Genomic DNA, 18,075 nt, shown 5'->3' on the forward strand with positions numbered 1-18,075 from the left:
AAATCAAAGATAGGATACAGATAGTATTTTTATTTTGCGAAGAAGATTGCACACTTGAGTTTTTGAGTTACAAAGGTGAAGTTACAATCATGGCATGGTATATACTGTTACATAAAAATCAAATGATATTAAATAATCATATCTCTCTGTACTTCTTTTGTCTGCAATCACGTAAGATTGTCAGGATCATACAGTATTTATCCATAATGTACTGCTTCATACTGTACGTCACGAGTGCCTAGAAAGTATCGTATGATAGGGACTACTTTTATTGTAACCAAACAATATACGCTAATGTATCAATGATTTGTCTATTCTAATAGATAAGATATGAAAGTAGCTATATTAAAGATGACGTTGTGGATGCGATTATTGAGTTACCCAAACAATGTTCCAACTAACAAACGACTGAATCGGATATCCGCAATATATTACGATGGCTTAATGACAACGAACGTGAACACATCAGTTTTGAAATTATCACATCTTTACTTAGAAGAAATCTTAACATGGATTGACAAACTGAGTGGTTATGACTGTGAAAAGTGCTCTACAGAGTCTTTTAAAACAGCATACAAAGGCATATTAAGGCCAAGAGCTATCCCTTTTCTCTCAGAAACGTCCATATTGCAAGTCAGCTCAAGCCCCAAATTTGAGAACAAAATACAAATGATGAAGATGATTTTGGTAGAAAACCAATAGCTTCAGGGCCTCTAAGCCAATACGCCATACTTTACGACATGGGCTCTTTCATGGAAGCTTCTTGGCAATTGTCACCGTTTTACAAATGTTTATGTTCTTCTTAGTAATTTGTATGAATGACGCCGGCAAATATTATTCATTACCAATTCCTTCCTTCAGTTTGAATAAATATATAACATTCTGCAAGAAGAAGAAACAAGCGTTGGGCAGACACAAGCGTTCAAGGTAATGAATTATGTGAAGATTTTATGACCAAATTAGCTTACATTGACATAAATGCCACGTGTTAGTACGTTTCCAAGAGAAAAAGGAATCTTGGCAAGCATAAAAACAAATTGATATTTGCAATAGTGACTTGTCATATGCACGCAGTATGGAAGTATCCGTAGCCCAGATAATAATATTTATTCACCGTGCAAGAAATATAATTGGACAAAACAATGTAGAACTGTTTATAAAACTCAGCATAAGAACAAACACTAAAATAGCAAGCCTAAGTGTATCCATCCAGTTCGACCCTATCTTAAAACAGTCTGCTTACTGTAATTTATTCACCTCCTTCCTGAAATGAAAACAAATATCCTCATAAATATGAATCCAAAGAAATACTATTTACGCAGATGAATTTTATCTCCTTGTTTCAAACATAGCTAGGGAACACATATAGTTAAAAGAATCGCTAAATATATTTCATTTGTGGTGAAGATCAAAATCAACTGTCATTCATATCATCAAATGATCTTATATATATATAATACTTTTATGCAACCTTGGGCAGTAGAAAGGTAAATGAAGTCCAAGACATCACAAAATTGTCATCCAATACAGTGGTTCCCAACCCACATATCGCGACCGAAATAGTGGTAAAACGTAACGAAATTTTGAAATTGGGTCGTGAGGCTCAGTCAAACTATTTTTAAGTTCGCGGCTTAAACAAGGTTGCGAACCACAGATATAACGATCTCCGAGGTATAGTTTCCTCGATGACGACACCAATATGTAATTTAGGAACATTTCTACATTGAATTAAATTAAACAAGTAAGTTTGTATGGGAAACTCAAACGGATTTTCAGCGACACTTTCGCAAGTTAAGAAGCTGTCTGAACTTTAAACTGAGAAATTAGATGATGACTCCGAAAGAAAAGACAACAGTCACGGCATCAATACACTATGTTCGAAAGTATAAGAAAAATATGCTTGATTGGTACTTTGCCAAAGTAAAACACAAAACAAAATATCTCACCAAGATGTTTTTGTTTATAAATACATCTGTCGCTCTCTCCCATTTTAATTTTACGTCAGTATTTGAAAGCCGTTTTCAAGATACTAAAGCATTAATTAAATCAGCATAATAGGACATACGATGCCATCCTTTTCTGACTCTGACTCGTGTTCTTTTGTTTTATCGATTATTGGCAATCTCAGTAATTGTATTGATATATCTAGGCGCAAATACACCAGGATCTAAATCTTCCAATGCAAATAATCCACCAATATATTAATTCTGGTTTGTTATGCGCATATCAAATGTAATCAATTGATAAAATGCATTCTTTTTAACTAGTAATGATGTAAAATCGAACGATGCGTTAGTGCATAAATTATTTTCGTCTCTGATATATATCAAAATACATATCAAAAGTGAGGCCTAACTCATTAATCAGTTTCGTAATGTGAGAAGAAGTTATAGGTCATTTTGACATTGAATGTTAATTATAAAGTAGAGCAATCCATTATTAGCTAAGAGGTAAAATGCATGGAAATCAACAATTTGCACAGTGCGATCAGGCTACTTGGTGTAAAGTCGTTTAATTTACGAGGTGTCCTCATTTTTAATAAAAAATAATAATTTTTATTAGTCAATTGCGTTCAAGTTTTCTTAGACAACAAGTGTTCATCACAAAAGCAATGTAACATTAGTGTTCTCAATGGAAAACTCATTATTTCCATTTTGATACGAGGACAGTGCAAGACATATGGTGGAATTAATCTCTGCACAAATGATTTATCCAGGATTCATCTTTACACTGAAAAAGGGGTTTATTAACAAATACCAATCTTTATAGCTGGATTCTACCAATTATAATGCAAAAGGGATGTAATAGCAAAGATGAAAAGTAGACTATCCAAACTTGAACGTCATCTATATTGGTTAATTGCCTCTAAACCTCGCATCAAAATGTTGATCATATAACGTTTTAGAGAACCTTTTGTACACATGTTTATCTCCGTTTCCAAACATAACCGAACCAAATGTTCTCAAATATAATTAATATCATCTTAAAGTCAATATCGCTGTAATAAATCGGTTAACCAGTTTGTTGTCTGATAATGTGTAAAGAAGGTATGCATTTGTCACAGCACATGATTATCGTATTTGCCAAGAGCCGCGAGCTCGAATTTATGGAAGTAAATCAGGGTAAAAATCTGAAGGATATTAATGTGCCTGTTTCCTGTTTGTTTTCGAAATTGACAAGGGTTGATTTTAAAAGTTTGTTGTACACCGATTATTACTTTCTGATGGAACACCTGGAGGAGGGGCGCCCGCAGCGTAGGTCAAAGGGTCATGTAACCACCCTCAAAAATCATACTGAATATATATATATATATATATATATATATATATATATATATATATATATATATGAAAATATGTCACAAGATTCTGTTCAGAACGCTTAGTAAATATTAGGTTTAGTTTCAGACTGCTTACGCATGGAACTATGCAATTAATTCTCCCGACCGTGACTGACTGCCCCATCTGCAAAGAATTATGTGGGCGCCCATGCCTGGAGGCTTGTACACAGTCAATGCTCGACATATATTTTCATGATAATGTTGGTGGGCCAAATGTCACCGACAATCCTGATTCCCTCCCCTCCCCATCACAGAATGTTACAGAACAATTGCTTTAATTCTCTCAGATAAGTTTCTGTTGTTGGAGGGCACTGGTGACATAATGAGGGTCATGCACTTTGTGCAACATATATACTGCAGTGCCATGGGATGGTGGGTCTTACAATTTGCGATTGGCGGACACGATCAATAAATAGAGGCAATGTAGATACCCGGTTATGCAAGGGGAGTTACGAATATTATTACTACGTCAATTCTGTACTTGTCCTAATGATAACAATGACACATACGACATTTTGAAGAAATATTTTTATGCTTGGACCGCAATAAACGTGAAGGATATATAATTAACCATAATTATTATTGCGTCAAATATGTACATGTCCTAATGTTACGAACTTGATGCCTTTGTTGCACAAGGTGTAAGTCAACATGAGAAATGGATGATTCGTCCATGCCCACTCATTGTGCCACCTGTGCCGCCCGACAGAAATGTATCAGAGGTATTAAAGAAATGCATCTGTAATCACCTGTCACGTTGGGAGTAGCGCCGGAATTGTCGCTGAGAATGAACCATCAATATGAGCCTAAAAGTACATGTGAATATCAGACTGTTCAAATTTACCGATGTTTCAATGAAACTTAATAATATTTGAGTACAACAATGATCTAAAGTCAACACCGGTTAATTGCGAAAGCTTTCAGAAAACAACAACCGCCCATACTTCCCGTTTTGACTCTTATTTGCTATCATAGATTCGATCTCAGTTCTTAATAAATACGGTAATAATGTGATATGTATCTTGCCTAGCATCTTTAGACATTATCGGACGACAAACTTGGTAACCGATTTGTTACAATGATTCAGGGTTACAATCGGGTGCGGCCATTATTTGGAAACAGTGGTTTTCGAGAGTGTATTTTTAAAATAGTGTACTCATCAGCAGTCCAGACATTTCCCAAAATCAGCTGGTTATGCTGAACTAGTAACGTATATTCGTGTTTTTCCTATAAGATAAGTTGACGATAGGTGGCGCCATGCAGAAAAATACCGAAAACGTCAAATACCGCGAAAAAGCAGTGCGCACGATATCGTAGCAATCTACCAACAATAAGACATGTACACTCGAGCATTCAAATATTGCGTCTGTACTTTTTCGAGTAAATCCCCTTTTCTAACCTGGAGTCTACCTGGTGTCTTTTTAATGACCGTTTCACACAATCATCTATATTATACTTGAAATCTAATGTATTTTTTACTGGGAAAAGGAAAACAAATAAACATATATGGGATTTTAAAGGGTGTGTCTTTATTCACTTATTAGGCGATCATGGACACCACAATACATATGTACAAGTTTCATTATGTGTTTCTTAACGTTTTCCATATAAGTGCTTATTGACATATATCTCGAAATATTCCACTTACTGCAATTTCTCGATCTCTTTTCTGAAAATAAGAGCAATGTATGTAAGTATATATATATATATATATATATATATATATATATATATATATATATATATATATATATATATATATATATATATATATATATATATATATATATATATATGCATGCAAAGAGATAATTATTGCATAACAGTTTTGTATTTCCGTGTTCCAAATATGGATTTCGTATCTAAAGAAACAATACAAGTAAATATAACGCTAGATTTATTGTATTTGAGACGAAGTACAAAACATACTTTTTAAGTGGAGAGTTTATTGCACACCGAAATGTATCCAAATCGAGGATTTAGAAACGTGCTTTTACTTTCTGGACCAAGCTTCAACGACACGAAGTCTACGCTATCTTAAAAATATTCATCTAAAATAATGTTTTCCGAAGATTTGTTTCCGTGATGACAGCAGCTCTATTTAGTTTTTCACAAAATATTTACTCTGAATGAAATTGAAGAAATAAATTTCTTTGGAAAACCACAAAAGACTGGCAATGACAATTTACCAAGATAATACACTGTGTTAAATTTAAAGTCATTAGACGGTGACACGGAAAGACGAAATGACAATCACAGCATCAGTTATTAAAAATATCCAAAATCTATTGTACATGAATATGTTGTGAGCCAAACATTTACCAAGAATGTACAGCATGAAAAAAATAGATGGACAAAGTCGATAGAGTAAACATGCTAAGAAATGAAACAATGAGATAAGTGGCATTATAAAAAATGTTTTCAGGCTTGGTCGGCAATGCACACGCATTATATATAGTTAACAAAAAATGACTTAGCATTTATATCATGATATAACAATTTGGACAAAGTCTGTCGAGCCAGTGTGCTAAAAGAGGAAGCATGAAACAAACAGCATACTGAAGAAAATTGTGTGACTGTAACCTGCATGCAACATTATAAAGAAATTGCTGCGGATGCAACCGCTTCAAACATGAACAAAATTGGAAACAGTCATATAGATAATACAAGATAGCATATGACGATTTTCTGTAGAGTAAGGTATGATGGAGTGAAGGTGTGAAAAATTCCTACAGATAAGGATAACACGTCTGGATCCCAGACGGAAATAGGCTGGACTGAAGCCAAAGTCCTTAGAAAGAGACTTCATCCGCGCGCAGCCGGCGCAGAAACGTTGCGATTCGATGGGCAGTACACGTAATCAAAAACCTTTAGGAATATTGGCTCTTAACACCGTGTCACAGTTGGAAAGCTGACGGGAATAAATGAACCCAATCACACGATATATCTTAAAACAACGACACTAAGATGATCTTGGTTATAAGAGTATTTGTATCATTTACGTTAGTAACGTGCAACCGGTTTTACAGATAATGATACATTAATTAGATCAGTATTATCAGATACAAAATATCATCCTTGTCGTTTTAACAAATGATAATGCAGAAATGGATGATGCGTTAGTGTTGAATTAAACTCGTCCCTTATATGTTTCATGATACATTCCAAGACTGAGACTAACTCATTCAGCTATTTACTAATGAGAAAATTTGTTATAGGTTCACTTGTCAACAACTTGAACGTGTCTTTTTAAGAAATGAACGTTTCGTTACTAAGAGGAAAAGAATATAGAAAATAATTGTACAGTACGATCGTGATAAGTAGAGTGAATGCGCTTAATTGCCACGTGCCTTCGTTTCAGGTTTTAAAAGGAAACAATGTTTTAATGAGAAAAGTTCATCAAAATATTCCTCCGATAATACAAGTTTATGGCAAAGATAATGGAAGACTAATATCTAATTTGTTGACTTGGTGCAATCACGAAATCTACAAAACTCATTATGCTGAAAATTAAATTAAGTTGAGCGTACAAGAGATATAGTGGGATTAAACTCTTCAGAAATGAATCATCATCTGTTTCTCTCTATGTTGCTCAGGTGTAAACTTTATTTACAAATTCAAGGGTTGTTTTTTTTTCCATTTGGAATGTAAATGTGATGAAATAGCAAACATGATATTCATGCTATCCTGACTATACGGTCGTACAGATTGGTGTAAGGGTCGTTAGACCACATATCAAAATATCAATATCATCATGTTTTAGAGAACTTGGCTTTAACAATAACCAGTATTCACGTCAATATGACTATTTTCTCTACAATACCGTCAATATATAAGCTTCTTTGTTGAAATTGATCTCGAATTATTCCACTTACTGCAATTTCTCTATATCCTTTCTGAAATGGAAAACAATATCACATAGTTGCCGTTTATCTTCTTGTTTTAAATATGGACTTCATAGCTAAAGAAAACATACAGGCAAATGTATCACTTGATATATTTCATTTGAGACCAAGAATAAATACAGGACTTATCTGGGGGAAACTATTGCATACCATACTGTATGACGATCGACGACGTAGGAACGTTATTGTATTTTGCTAGCCTGGAATGGTATATATTAATATTCAATAAATAATATATCCTTAGAGAAATACATATGCACACCTCTGCATCTGTATTATATACCTGGGTACAGAAAGCAGAAACGCAATTCAAAAGATGTTAAATATACGCAAAACGATTCATCCAGTGTAATCAACTCAGAATTTGGTTCCGCGATTAAAGCAACAAAAATTAGTCATTGCCTAAATCCTTCCTCTGATTTCAAGGAAACATACACGTTTCGATGAAAAGGAAGGTAAAAAAGCTTGGCAGCAATAATTTTGCAAGGAATATAGTAAGCAAAATTTAAATTAAGAAATTAAATGATGTATATGAATGAATATTAAATATCACATCATCAATTATATATTTGCGAACGTTTATAGTAGATACAATCTAGTTATGTTCCGTATTTCTCCAAAGAAAATTAAAATGGTGTGTCATAAAACAGCTTCACCGAAGACGTTATTGATGATAGATGGAAATGTAGCTCTCACCCAATGTATTAAATCTTGAAAACAACAGGCAGTATATGCACATCATGTCATTATCTCCGTTTCGACATGATGATGTGAAAGTGAATGAGGAGTTAATATATGAATTAATATCTTCAATGACATTTATTATCAAAAAACTTGACGTAATTGAGTTTAAAAATGTGATTAACAGCTAAATGTTAATTCGTTGATCAACATAATGTGTCTCTTAGAAGAAGAATAGTTGAATCTGTCTTCAAGGATACTTATATACAGAACAACTTTCAATATGATAGGGGCACAATGTGCATTAATTTAATTCGCAAGGGGCCATATTTTCGGGTTTTAAATGTTTCAAGACATCACGAGTTTATGGCAATGCAATGGAATATTTGTGAAATAGATTTAAATCGACCAAAATCTGAAAAATTGCATTAAAATATGTGTGCTGAAGTTGTCAAGGTGTTAACTCTATTTGCATATACCAATGTTGAAGAGCTTATAAAAAATCCAATTTAAAGTGTCAGAAAGGGCGCGAACGATGGAGATACGAATGCAAATGTGCGTGTGGGTAAAGACACGTCTATTACATATATGGCTGGGAACTTGCTCTTTCAGATATGGAGTGGCTGACTGACAGAACATGAAAACAAAATATAATGTTTTTGATATATGCCATTTGAGGGACAACATAAATAAAAGAGCAAACAGACTGTTCTCTTCATAAGGCCATCCATATAAGTGTAGTTACGTTTAAACATCTCTTGAATTAGTATACTTACTGCAATTCCTCAATCTCCTTGCTACAAAGAACACACCGTTAAAACAAATATGAATACAAACTTCAGAGAGAATAAATAAATAGCTATTACTATTATATGACTATTACATATATGTATCCAATGGCTAATAAAACATGCATGTGAATATATCACTAGATATGTTTCATCTAAGACGATGACAAAAGGAATAGATACGTTTTCAGTATGGAAAATAGTGCACACCAGAATATATTAAGATCAAAGAGGTAAATACGTGATTATGCTTTGCTATCCTGGAATGGTTTCTGTTATTGCACGAGAAATTAAATGATACAAAAAATATATCTGTGGTCATAACATATGTAATGCCTATAGTATTCGCTGCATTCTGTAGCCATGCAATACAAATCAAAGTCCTGGATTTTTCACTATTATTCCTTAAATGTAACGATAACCAATACACTGTCCTTGATGCTGACTGTACCAATCGTTCATTGCCTAAACACTTCCTCTCAATTAATATAATTATACAATTTTTATGAGAAAAAGAATTTGACAGCAACACACTCTGAAGGCAATACATTATGTTAATATTGTAATAAAAGATTATCTGTCATTGACGCGAGTACCAATTATCTTCATTCCCAAATAACTCGTCTGACATTTGTTCTGGAACGTTATGTTAGGTGTATTTAATTTGTATTCTTAGTTGGTTTTGCTCCATGATTCTACGTTATGTATATTTGTATTTTGTAACTTACGTTGGTACAAAAGTTAATGGTCTCTCTGGCTAGTGTAATTTATTTTCGAAACAATATAATACATTACTAATATTTCTCTGTGACTACAGCTTCAATATTCAGATCAGTATTGGAGGTAAATATGTCTATTTGAATCTAAATCTTCAAAATTAGTTTGCACTTGGAAATTGCTAAAATTGATGACAAGTTTGAATATTTTAAGGAGACTGATCTACATCCTGGCCCTGTTATTGTGTCGTATCCTTTAATATCAACGATGGTTACTGTGTCCACTTTTTAATTAGGGTGGATATATTTATTTAAGTTATTCACTGGAATTATGAACTGTTCATTCATTCTTCTTGAACTAAATCATTAATTGGAAATTATATTGATTACAGTCAAGAACGTTAAGAATTAGAGTATTGTGATACACCAAACGACTGTTATCACATAGCCCCATTTAAGGCTACTGGCAATTAGAAGACTTGAAAGTACATGCACATCAGCACATTCAATATTGGAACTTATTAGGAACACTAATGAAATTTATTTGGAACTCTATCCATTTGGACTTCTGATAGAACGTTTGGGACTTTTCCCGATTACCTGACAATATTGCAAGTTCCTTTTAAATTTCCACATTTTGTCTAGGGAAATACAATTATTTGTTGAATTTAACAAAAATTGTTGGTCTTTGCTCTTTGTGTTTACATTGTTTAAGTCCATACAGTCGTAACAGTTAGCAATGTCCCAGACTATAATCATGCTATCGGCCCACTTTGACATTGGAATAATTCTTCCGATGTATTGGCTGAATCAATATAGCACTACGTGATGTTCATATATATTACATCACCAACTACCGAAATACAATAAAACACACATTTATCTTAAACTGCCTCTTATCGATTTAGTTTACTTATACGTCAATTGTACGTTGATAATTATGTACATTGATTTGCCTTGATGAAATTTGACCTTCATAACCATAAAGATTCGAAAGTGAATACTGCGTTAATATAATGATAATACCGTTTCTGGTTCACATTAACTTAATTATATGTTCAAAAATATTAACACCAGTCACATATATTTTATACAAAAGAGTCGGAGTGCTTCTGAAACTGATGAGCTTACATCAGGCTTCAGTGTTGTACAGTGTGAAAACATTTTAATACATACCTGGTGTAAGTGAGTTTCCATAGCATCAATTTTTCGATTTTTAATAAACGTAGTTTATCTGAGAACCAAGTTCGCCGATATTTTTCTACACAAACAAAGCTTTTGAAAGAACCTATAAATAAGCTGTCTAGATGTTAACGTTATTCGAAAGTGAGTATCAGTATATTGAATTAGTAGACGTCCAATAACTATCAATCAGGAAGCGTAGACTTGACTCTCCTGACCGTCATCCATATACATGTATATACTATAGATTGTGTCTGGAAACATTCTACTTACTTTTTATTTATCTGCTCCTGCCTGCAAAGGCGAAAAAGCTCCACATAATGATGAGCATAGCCAAGAACGTGAGTAAAAGCATGCCCACTAAATAGGTGAATTGAATCCTGTCAATGTATCTTCTATGAAACAAGTCACCATAAACTATTTTCTTTATTTAATTCAAAGTATTCACCGTCAATGTTGTTACATTTATGTTCAAAACGTTGTGAAAATATTATTATACTGTAACTGTCACCTTAGCAACATACCATTCCGCTCGGTATTAAGATATAATTTGACTGAAAAATCATATATTATATCACACTTAAGTTGTCAGGTTTTTTCTCATCTAAAATGGAGTTTGCCATAATAGATAGTTCAAGAAAAGAAAATAACAGTAGCAGTTACACCATCAATGAAATGTTTTATATCGTATTTGGATAGAACACCTATTTATGTTCACTATTTCAATGAAGAAACGAAACGTTAATCATGTTTCAACAACTCATGAGATGTTTTTCTGTTTTCGATAAGCAAATAACTATCCCTTTTCTAACTTATTTCTCTTTGTATTTACAAATGTTGCTAAAGTTAGTGAAGGAGGAAATAATTCAACACAAGATTTCATGATTGTCTGATTCGTAGCATTTGTTTGTTTCAAATGATCCGTGTACGCTTCCAGTGCCAGGAATTGTAAACATTATTTATAAGCAACGAGAACCATATTTTCACCTACAATGAAGTTTGCCTTTAATTACATCGTCTATTCATTTTCATGCAAGTCGTTATGACACTAATTTGTGTGCATATTATATTCAATTTCTACACGAAATGCCACCTTTTAGTGCACGATGAGTGTATGGTGAAGGATACGTTAAATATTAAAGAAGAATTTAGCTGTAGATTTAACTCATTCTGACCTTGGAAAATTTTAAAATTATATATATATATATATATATATATATATATATATATATATATATATATATATATATATATATATATATATATATATATATATAGAGAGAGAGAGAGAGAGAGAGAGAGAGAGAGAGAATTTAACAACAAAGAAAATGCATATTATTTTAGCTAACTTAAAAGTTTTTGATGTATCAAAATGAGTTTTACAAGAGAATAGGATAACTGCTATATTTGAAATTACATGTAGTTTCCATGGCATTATTAGATAAGTTTCCAACACAATGAAAACATAAAATATCAGCATTTGAATTTGTACCTTATCTGAAACACAAAATTTACAAAACTTATAGGTCAAGAATGAAAAATTTCCACCATGATGGTATATAGAAATAAAATATGGATTCACGCATGTTACCAAGGTAACAGCTATGGTTACGCAGTCATGGCGTTAACCTTATGTACACATACTTATGATAAAATAGAACGTACACAAATTGTAATTTGACAGTGAGCAAAAAGAGCAAACAAGAAATGGGACCAAATCTCTCTCTAACGTCGATCACTACTTATATCAATGCTGAAACCTACATGGCAATAGTCTACTTACTGCAACTGCTCAATCCCCTTCCTAAAAGAAAAAGCAAGTACATTAGTTGTATATGATTTATTCAAATACAGGTTTGATGGCTAATAACACACAGCCAGATACAGTTCATTTGAAACAAAGAGCTAATATAAAACATATGAATGTTTTTACTAGAAAAATATTGTGCCCATAGTAAGGTAATACGATGGAATGGCTAAAACATGATCTTACATCGTACTCCTGGCAAGGTATTTAGCAATGTGCATACACATCGAATGATATTAAATACGCATATCCCTATGGACGTGCAATAGGAATAAATTACACGATTAGTTTAAGCTTGCAACATTATAATACAAATGGGTTCCTAATTTTCGAAAATAGTACCCATTCTGTGTGCGATTTTCAAATATGTATGTGTGAACGAATTTAACTTGATAAATATTTCAAACTGATTTGAGTAAGACATTTTTTTCTCGTGAGATAGCTCAGGAAGAACCCTAACACCAATGACATAAATTAATGTTTAAAAACCTATTTGCAACACGATGCATCAAACACAACGTGGAAAGAACTCTTCCACACATGTGCATCCTTTCAATACAACTATAAGAATAATTGCCTCGCTGCACTTTTCTTTCAGTATGCAAACAGGATATTGCAGATAAGGAAGGAATATAAACGAATTTGTTTAAATTGTATGCTTTGAATCGGTGTAAATACCACGATTTTGATTTGATGTAGGGATACACTGAAGCCATATTTCCGAGACATATTAATACGTCATGGCAAACGTGTTCTTTCCTCCGTCTCAGTAAAATACATGAATACAGTTTGTTATGTATAACAAAACGTTTCTGTTTCTAAATATGCTTTGCGTAACTGTATGAATATAATTCAGAAAATGGGATGTATAACCGTTTGTTTAACTGCTTTTACGCGAGAACGTTAAAAATGCACCTAGATATTTGGAGTATGAGTACATGATACAGAAATACAGATTCAGCTTCTATATAGAACGTCATATCAAACATGCAAAAATAAATGGGTGTGTATTACAAACACGACCATGTCCTTGTCTGACTCGTGCCTATTTTGTATCCTAAAAGATCTATTAAACATTGGAAATGTTTGGGATTGGTATCATCATAGGTTTAGGCGATGTTTCATCAGGAATATATTACTCTGAAACTTGTTTATAAACAATGAGGCACCAATTATTCATAAGGTAAGCGTAAGTGTGATTGTTTCTTCAATTGTCTCCAGCCATTTAGGCTGACAATTAGGTCTATTGTACCTTAATAATGGCAGAACGTTCATGAAATGTATATGATATTCACAGACGAAACGTTCCCCTCTTTGAAATATGATGATTCGAGAATGAAATATGCTTATATGTATGAATTAATTTTGGCCTTGATATGCTTCAGAATACCGTGCATAGGGACTTGAAAATGAGTTTACACACACACACACATACACATACACACGCACACACACATTACACACACACACACACACATTACAATACACAGAACGCGCTTTTATAAAAAGCGCTAGTTTTAATCTAAGATCGAGGCAAAGTGTATAGAACACTATTTTTCATGGAGAATCTAGTTACATGTCGTGAATTACTTTAATTTTATGGCATCCACATTTAATATTTTATGATATTAATATAATTTCATACTGAGTCAGTTTCTTTGCTATATTTCGAAGAAATCAAGAGTTTACAGCAAAGATATCGCAAGAATAATACCTGATATCGTGACTTATCGCAATGATATATCCTAAAAGCGGTGCTAGTCAAATAATTATAATACATTCACAAGAAAGCAATATAATGTGAATAAAATCTTCGAACTATATTACCTCCCTATTTTCGTTCATGAGGTGCTTGTTTCGTTCAAAATACTTTTGAGTGCACTTATACTATAATAATTCCATTTAAAATAGACAAAGAAGCACAACCGATTCAGATATTATTCTGACTCTCACTTGTATATCCGTTAAAACTTATCTTGAAATATTATCCTTACCGATTTTTAGATAACTCCTCCCTGAAAAAAGAAAGAAAAAATTGAAATATATATCAATTTAAGGGAGAATGTCAATACATATATGTTTATAACACGGGTGACCAGCAGGCTTTTACCAAATAAGGATTGATCGTCTAATAAAACACAGAAGTAAATCAATTTAAATCAAAGGCAGGACAAGCATAATAACACGCAGGCCTTTTAAGTGGAGAAAATATTGCACATCAGATTGTATTAAGATTGACGAAGTATAAACGTGATTTCCTTTGCATTCCTGGCATTGGTTTTACTATTGAGCAAAACGGTCAGACGATATTGTATTATATAAAACATTATATGAAATAGGCATTATACATTAGTAAGAATGTAATGAGAACCACGTGTTCTTCTCCTTAACCAGTCCAGAAATAAAAAAAAACAACACCAAAAAAAAAAAAAATACAATTTAAAAAAAAATACAATGTCACGATTAATGAAATCTTTTCAACGTGTTTCATAGAGAAGTATTTAAAGTCATTTCTCCAAAAGCTAAACTCATTCCAATGGGAAATATGTCTACCAGAGATCTTCATGTATTTTAAATACACATGCACCAATGACACTCCCTATGGAACTTTCCTTTAATATTTGGATATATTTTATCGATAATAAAGCACTTTATTATATGCTCATTTTTTTTTCTCTGTTAACCTTACATTATCAGAATTATTCAATATTTTACGACATTGCACATTTTCATATTGTACCCACGCGCAGGACACGTGTGCCCAATAGTGTATTAGGAACTACTTTGTCAACAAATCATATACATTCGCATAGTAGACGCAATACGTTTTGGCTGATTAAATTTGTTTCTGAATGAACTAAAGCAGATGTTTCGTGGACTGCAAAATACCAACTGTTTTTCTACATTCGAGGTGAACTTTTCGACACATTGTTTCAGATTTTACGATAGACACCAGATTTCATATAATTGCTTGGTACCTACAAATAACATGCAAGCTATAAAGGTATAAACTGTCTCCTTTAGCTGGTAATAGGAATGGCAAAAATATACTTACAGTTTTACATCCAGAATTTCCTCAAAATGTACTTTTTTAGTTCTGCAAATCCGAATTACATGAGCCATGTCATGAGTTCTCAATCTTGATTACACATTTTGAAATTGTACTGTAATTTCGACTATATTCCAAGTGCAATTACATTTTCCTTACTGTACTCGAAATGAAATAAACATTAAATTCAATAGCGTCTTTTTGATAATTGCAATTGAAACACTTCATATTTTCCCCACATAATGATTTCAAATAGTCAATGACAGAACATACACACTTGCAGATGTAAACACGTTTCTCCCGCGCCGCTTGAATCCGATGTATTTCATGTACAATTTACACGGATGAATCCAGTCCAAAATCACAAACTTTCGTCGAATCGAAAGCAAATACCAAATACCAAAATCTGTTCATTCAAGATCAAATGGAAAAGTTGTAGCAATGCGCATTCATTCCCAATATGACTGGAAATTTCAATTTTAACTAGACACGTCATTTTCTTTCGAAAGTTATGTCAAGCGCGCGACTAAGTTCAAACTTAGCTGGGCGGAGTTATGTGCGCATTAATAATGATGTTGTTGTGTAATGATAAATCTGCGCTTGTGTATTTAGTTTGGAATACGGCATACATTCATTTACTTTGTTTCTTGTAGTGTATTTTGTTGATATAATTAAGACTTAGGTAGAATAAGAAAATGAGCATATAATATAACGTTTACCGCATTCGTATGGGGAGATATGAACTCGTTTTGTCGGATGGATATACTTCACTCCCAAGGTCGTGCAGTTTTCAATCCAAAAAACTAGTTCATATTTTCCCATACAAATGCAGTAACCTATAAATATCGATAGCGCATACAATTGAACTTTTGTCGAACTAGTCCTACGTTTTTGAGCTGTTGAGCCTTAGCTATTTCAGGAATCGTGTTGATATTATAGACACAACTTCATACAACAAATATGTCTCCCACAGGACTTAATACATCAAAATCTCAATCATTCAAGCATGAAAGTATGAAATTGACTCAAACACAAAATTTATCTTCAACCACCTCTTCCCATGTTATTTTCTATCTTTCTAGGTCTACTAAACGTTCAAAATAGAAGTGATCACGTGCACCGAACATATTAGCACGAGTTAAATTTCAAATCTTTAATATATAACGATTTTAATGTTTAACTCAGTCATATGGTCTGCAATGTAAACGTTAAAAAAGTCCAGAATTGAACGGAAAACTTCCAAAGTTGTTAGTTATATGTATTAGTGACTATTGCTAAGCTAAACGAAATATCTACCAATTCATACTAAATTTGAGAAACTGAGAACAGATAACGGAGCCAATCCCTCCCCCCCCCAAAGAGTAATCTGTACAACTGCATCTGCAATATATCGTACGTGAAAGTATTTCACTTACTTTCTTTTTATTGACCCAGTCCTAAAATTAAATATTTATCAGCATTAGGTCGAATATAAACATTAGATTGATAAAAGACATTAATTGTTACATAACAGGAAAACATACGAATGTTCCAGTACAGATAAGACACAGAAGTAAATTTACATCTGGTATTTTACTTTTGAAGGGCAAAGAAGATGATATACCTATCTTTATTTTGGAAATGGATTTGCTCACGTGAATGCATTAACAGGTAAAAACTTGATCTTACTTGTAGTCCTTCTTTGAGGTTTACTATAGAACAAAACTTTAAATTACATACATACATACATACATACATACATACATATATATCTTGCAATCAGTGGTGATTATATGAGTTGCTGCAGTTTGCAGCTACGCAATACAAATGAGGTCTTACAGTCCATATAAATAATCATTAAGTCTAACGATCATCGAAACGCATTTTTCCTGATTTGTTTTATTAAAGAATTGGTACCTAAGTCCTATGTAAATATAATGGAAAACAGTTTCTCAAACGATCGCGATACATGATGTGATATTTAATTTAAATCATTTTTCGGATTTGAATGAATAGAATGTTATTGAGAGGCACGTTCGCCAAAATGTTTCTACGAAACCAAGCGATTATGACCAATAAGATGGAAGATCAGCATTTTAACTCTTCTCGTATCGCTTGCACGGAAACAGGAACTATCGCTGCTCTAATAGGTACCATTTTATTCACTTTGCAGGGGATTTAATGCGACAACAATCTGCTGAATTGCAAGTAAAAATATAGCTGTTTAATTCGCACGGTGTTAACTTTATTTACGAATACATGTTGGTTTAGTGAAGTTATACCAAGTCGGTTTCAAACGGAGGATATTATAAGCAGGAAAACGAGACTCAGCTCCCCTAACGTACTCTATGTAAACGTGTATGCGATAAATCACATCCGGAAGATTCCACTTACTTTTTCAGAATGTGCTCATTCCTGAAAAAAAAAAAAAAAAACAATATCTGCATATAGATGAGTATCCCCAAAAGCTACGTAATCTTAAAATATTCGACGTCGATACAAATACGGCATGAATTGTAATAAAACATAGCAACAAATCTATTGTCAGAAATATTTGCCTTTAAAGTTAAAGCGAAGATGAGGAAATGAGTTATTTTTAGCGAGGGAACTATTGCTTCAGAAATGTTT

General features: G+C 33.0%; 1 protein-coding gene across 2 annotated transcripts in view; it reads right to left on the bottom strand.

Moving 5' to 3' along the window:
• LOC149799877 (uncharacterized) overlaps nt 1-18,075 on the bottom strand; it is a 203,721-nt gene that overhangs the window by 69,248 nt on the left and 116,398 nt on the right. For both annotated transcript variants that reach the window (XM_089959317.1, XM_089959316.1), the window contains exons 25-33: nt 17,842-17,862; nt 16,884-16,904; nt 14,414-14,434; nt 12,396-12,416; nt 10,886-10,906; nt 8,703-8,723; nt 7,216-7,236; nt 4,989-5,009; nt 1,244-1,264 (exon numbers count right to left, since the gene is read on the bottom strand). In XM_089959317.1, the coding sequence (XP_089815443.1) occupies nt 1,244-1,264; nt 4,989-5,009; nt 7,216-7,236; nt 8,703-8,723; nt 10,886-10,906; nt 12,396-12,416; nt 14,414-14,434; nt 16,884-16,904; nt 17,842-17,862 (189 nt within the window). The remainder of the gene's footprint in view (nt 1-1,243; nt 1,265-4,988; nt 5,010-7,215; nt 7,237-8,702; nt 8,724-10,885; nt 10,907-12,395; nt 12,417-14,413; nt 14,435-16,883; nt 16,905-17,841; nt 17,863-18,075) is intronic.

This window comes from Sinohyriopsis cumingii, chromosome 5, assembly GCF_028554795.1.
Source record: "Sinohyriopsis cumingii isolate HCF-2022 chromosome 5, ASM2855479v2, whole genome shotgun sequence".
Classification (NCBI taxonomy): domain Eukaryota; kingdom Metazoa; phylum Mollusca; class Bivalvia; order Unionida; family Unionidae; genus Sinohyriopsis; species Sinohyriopsis cumingii.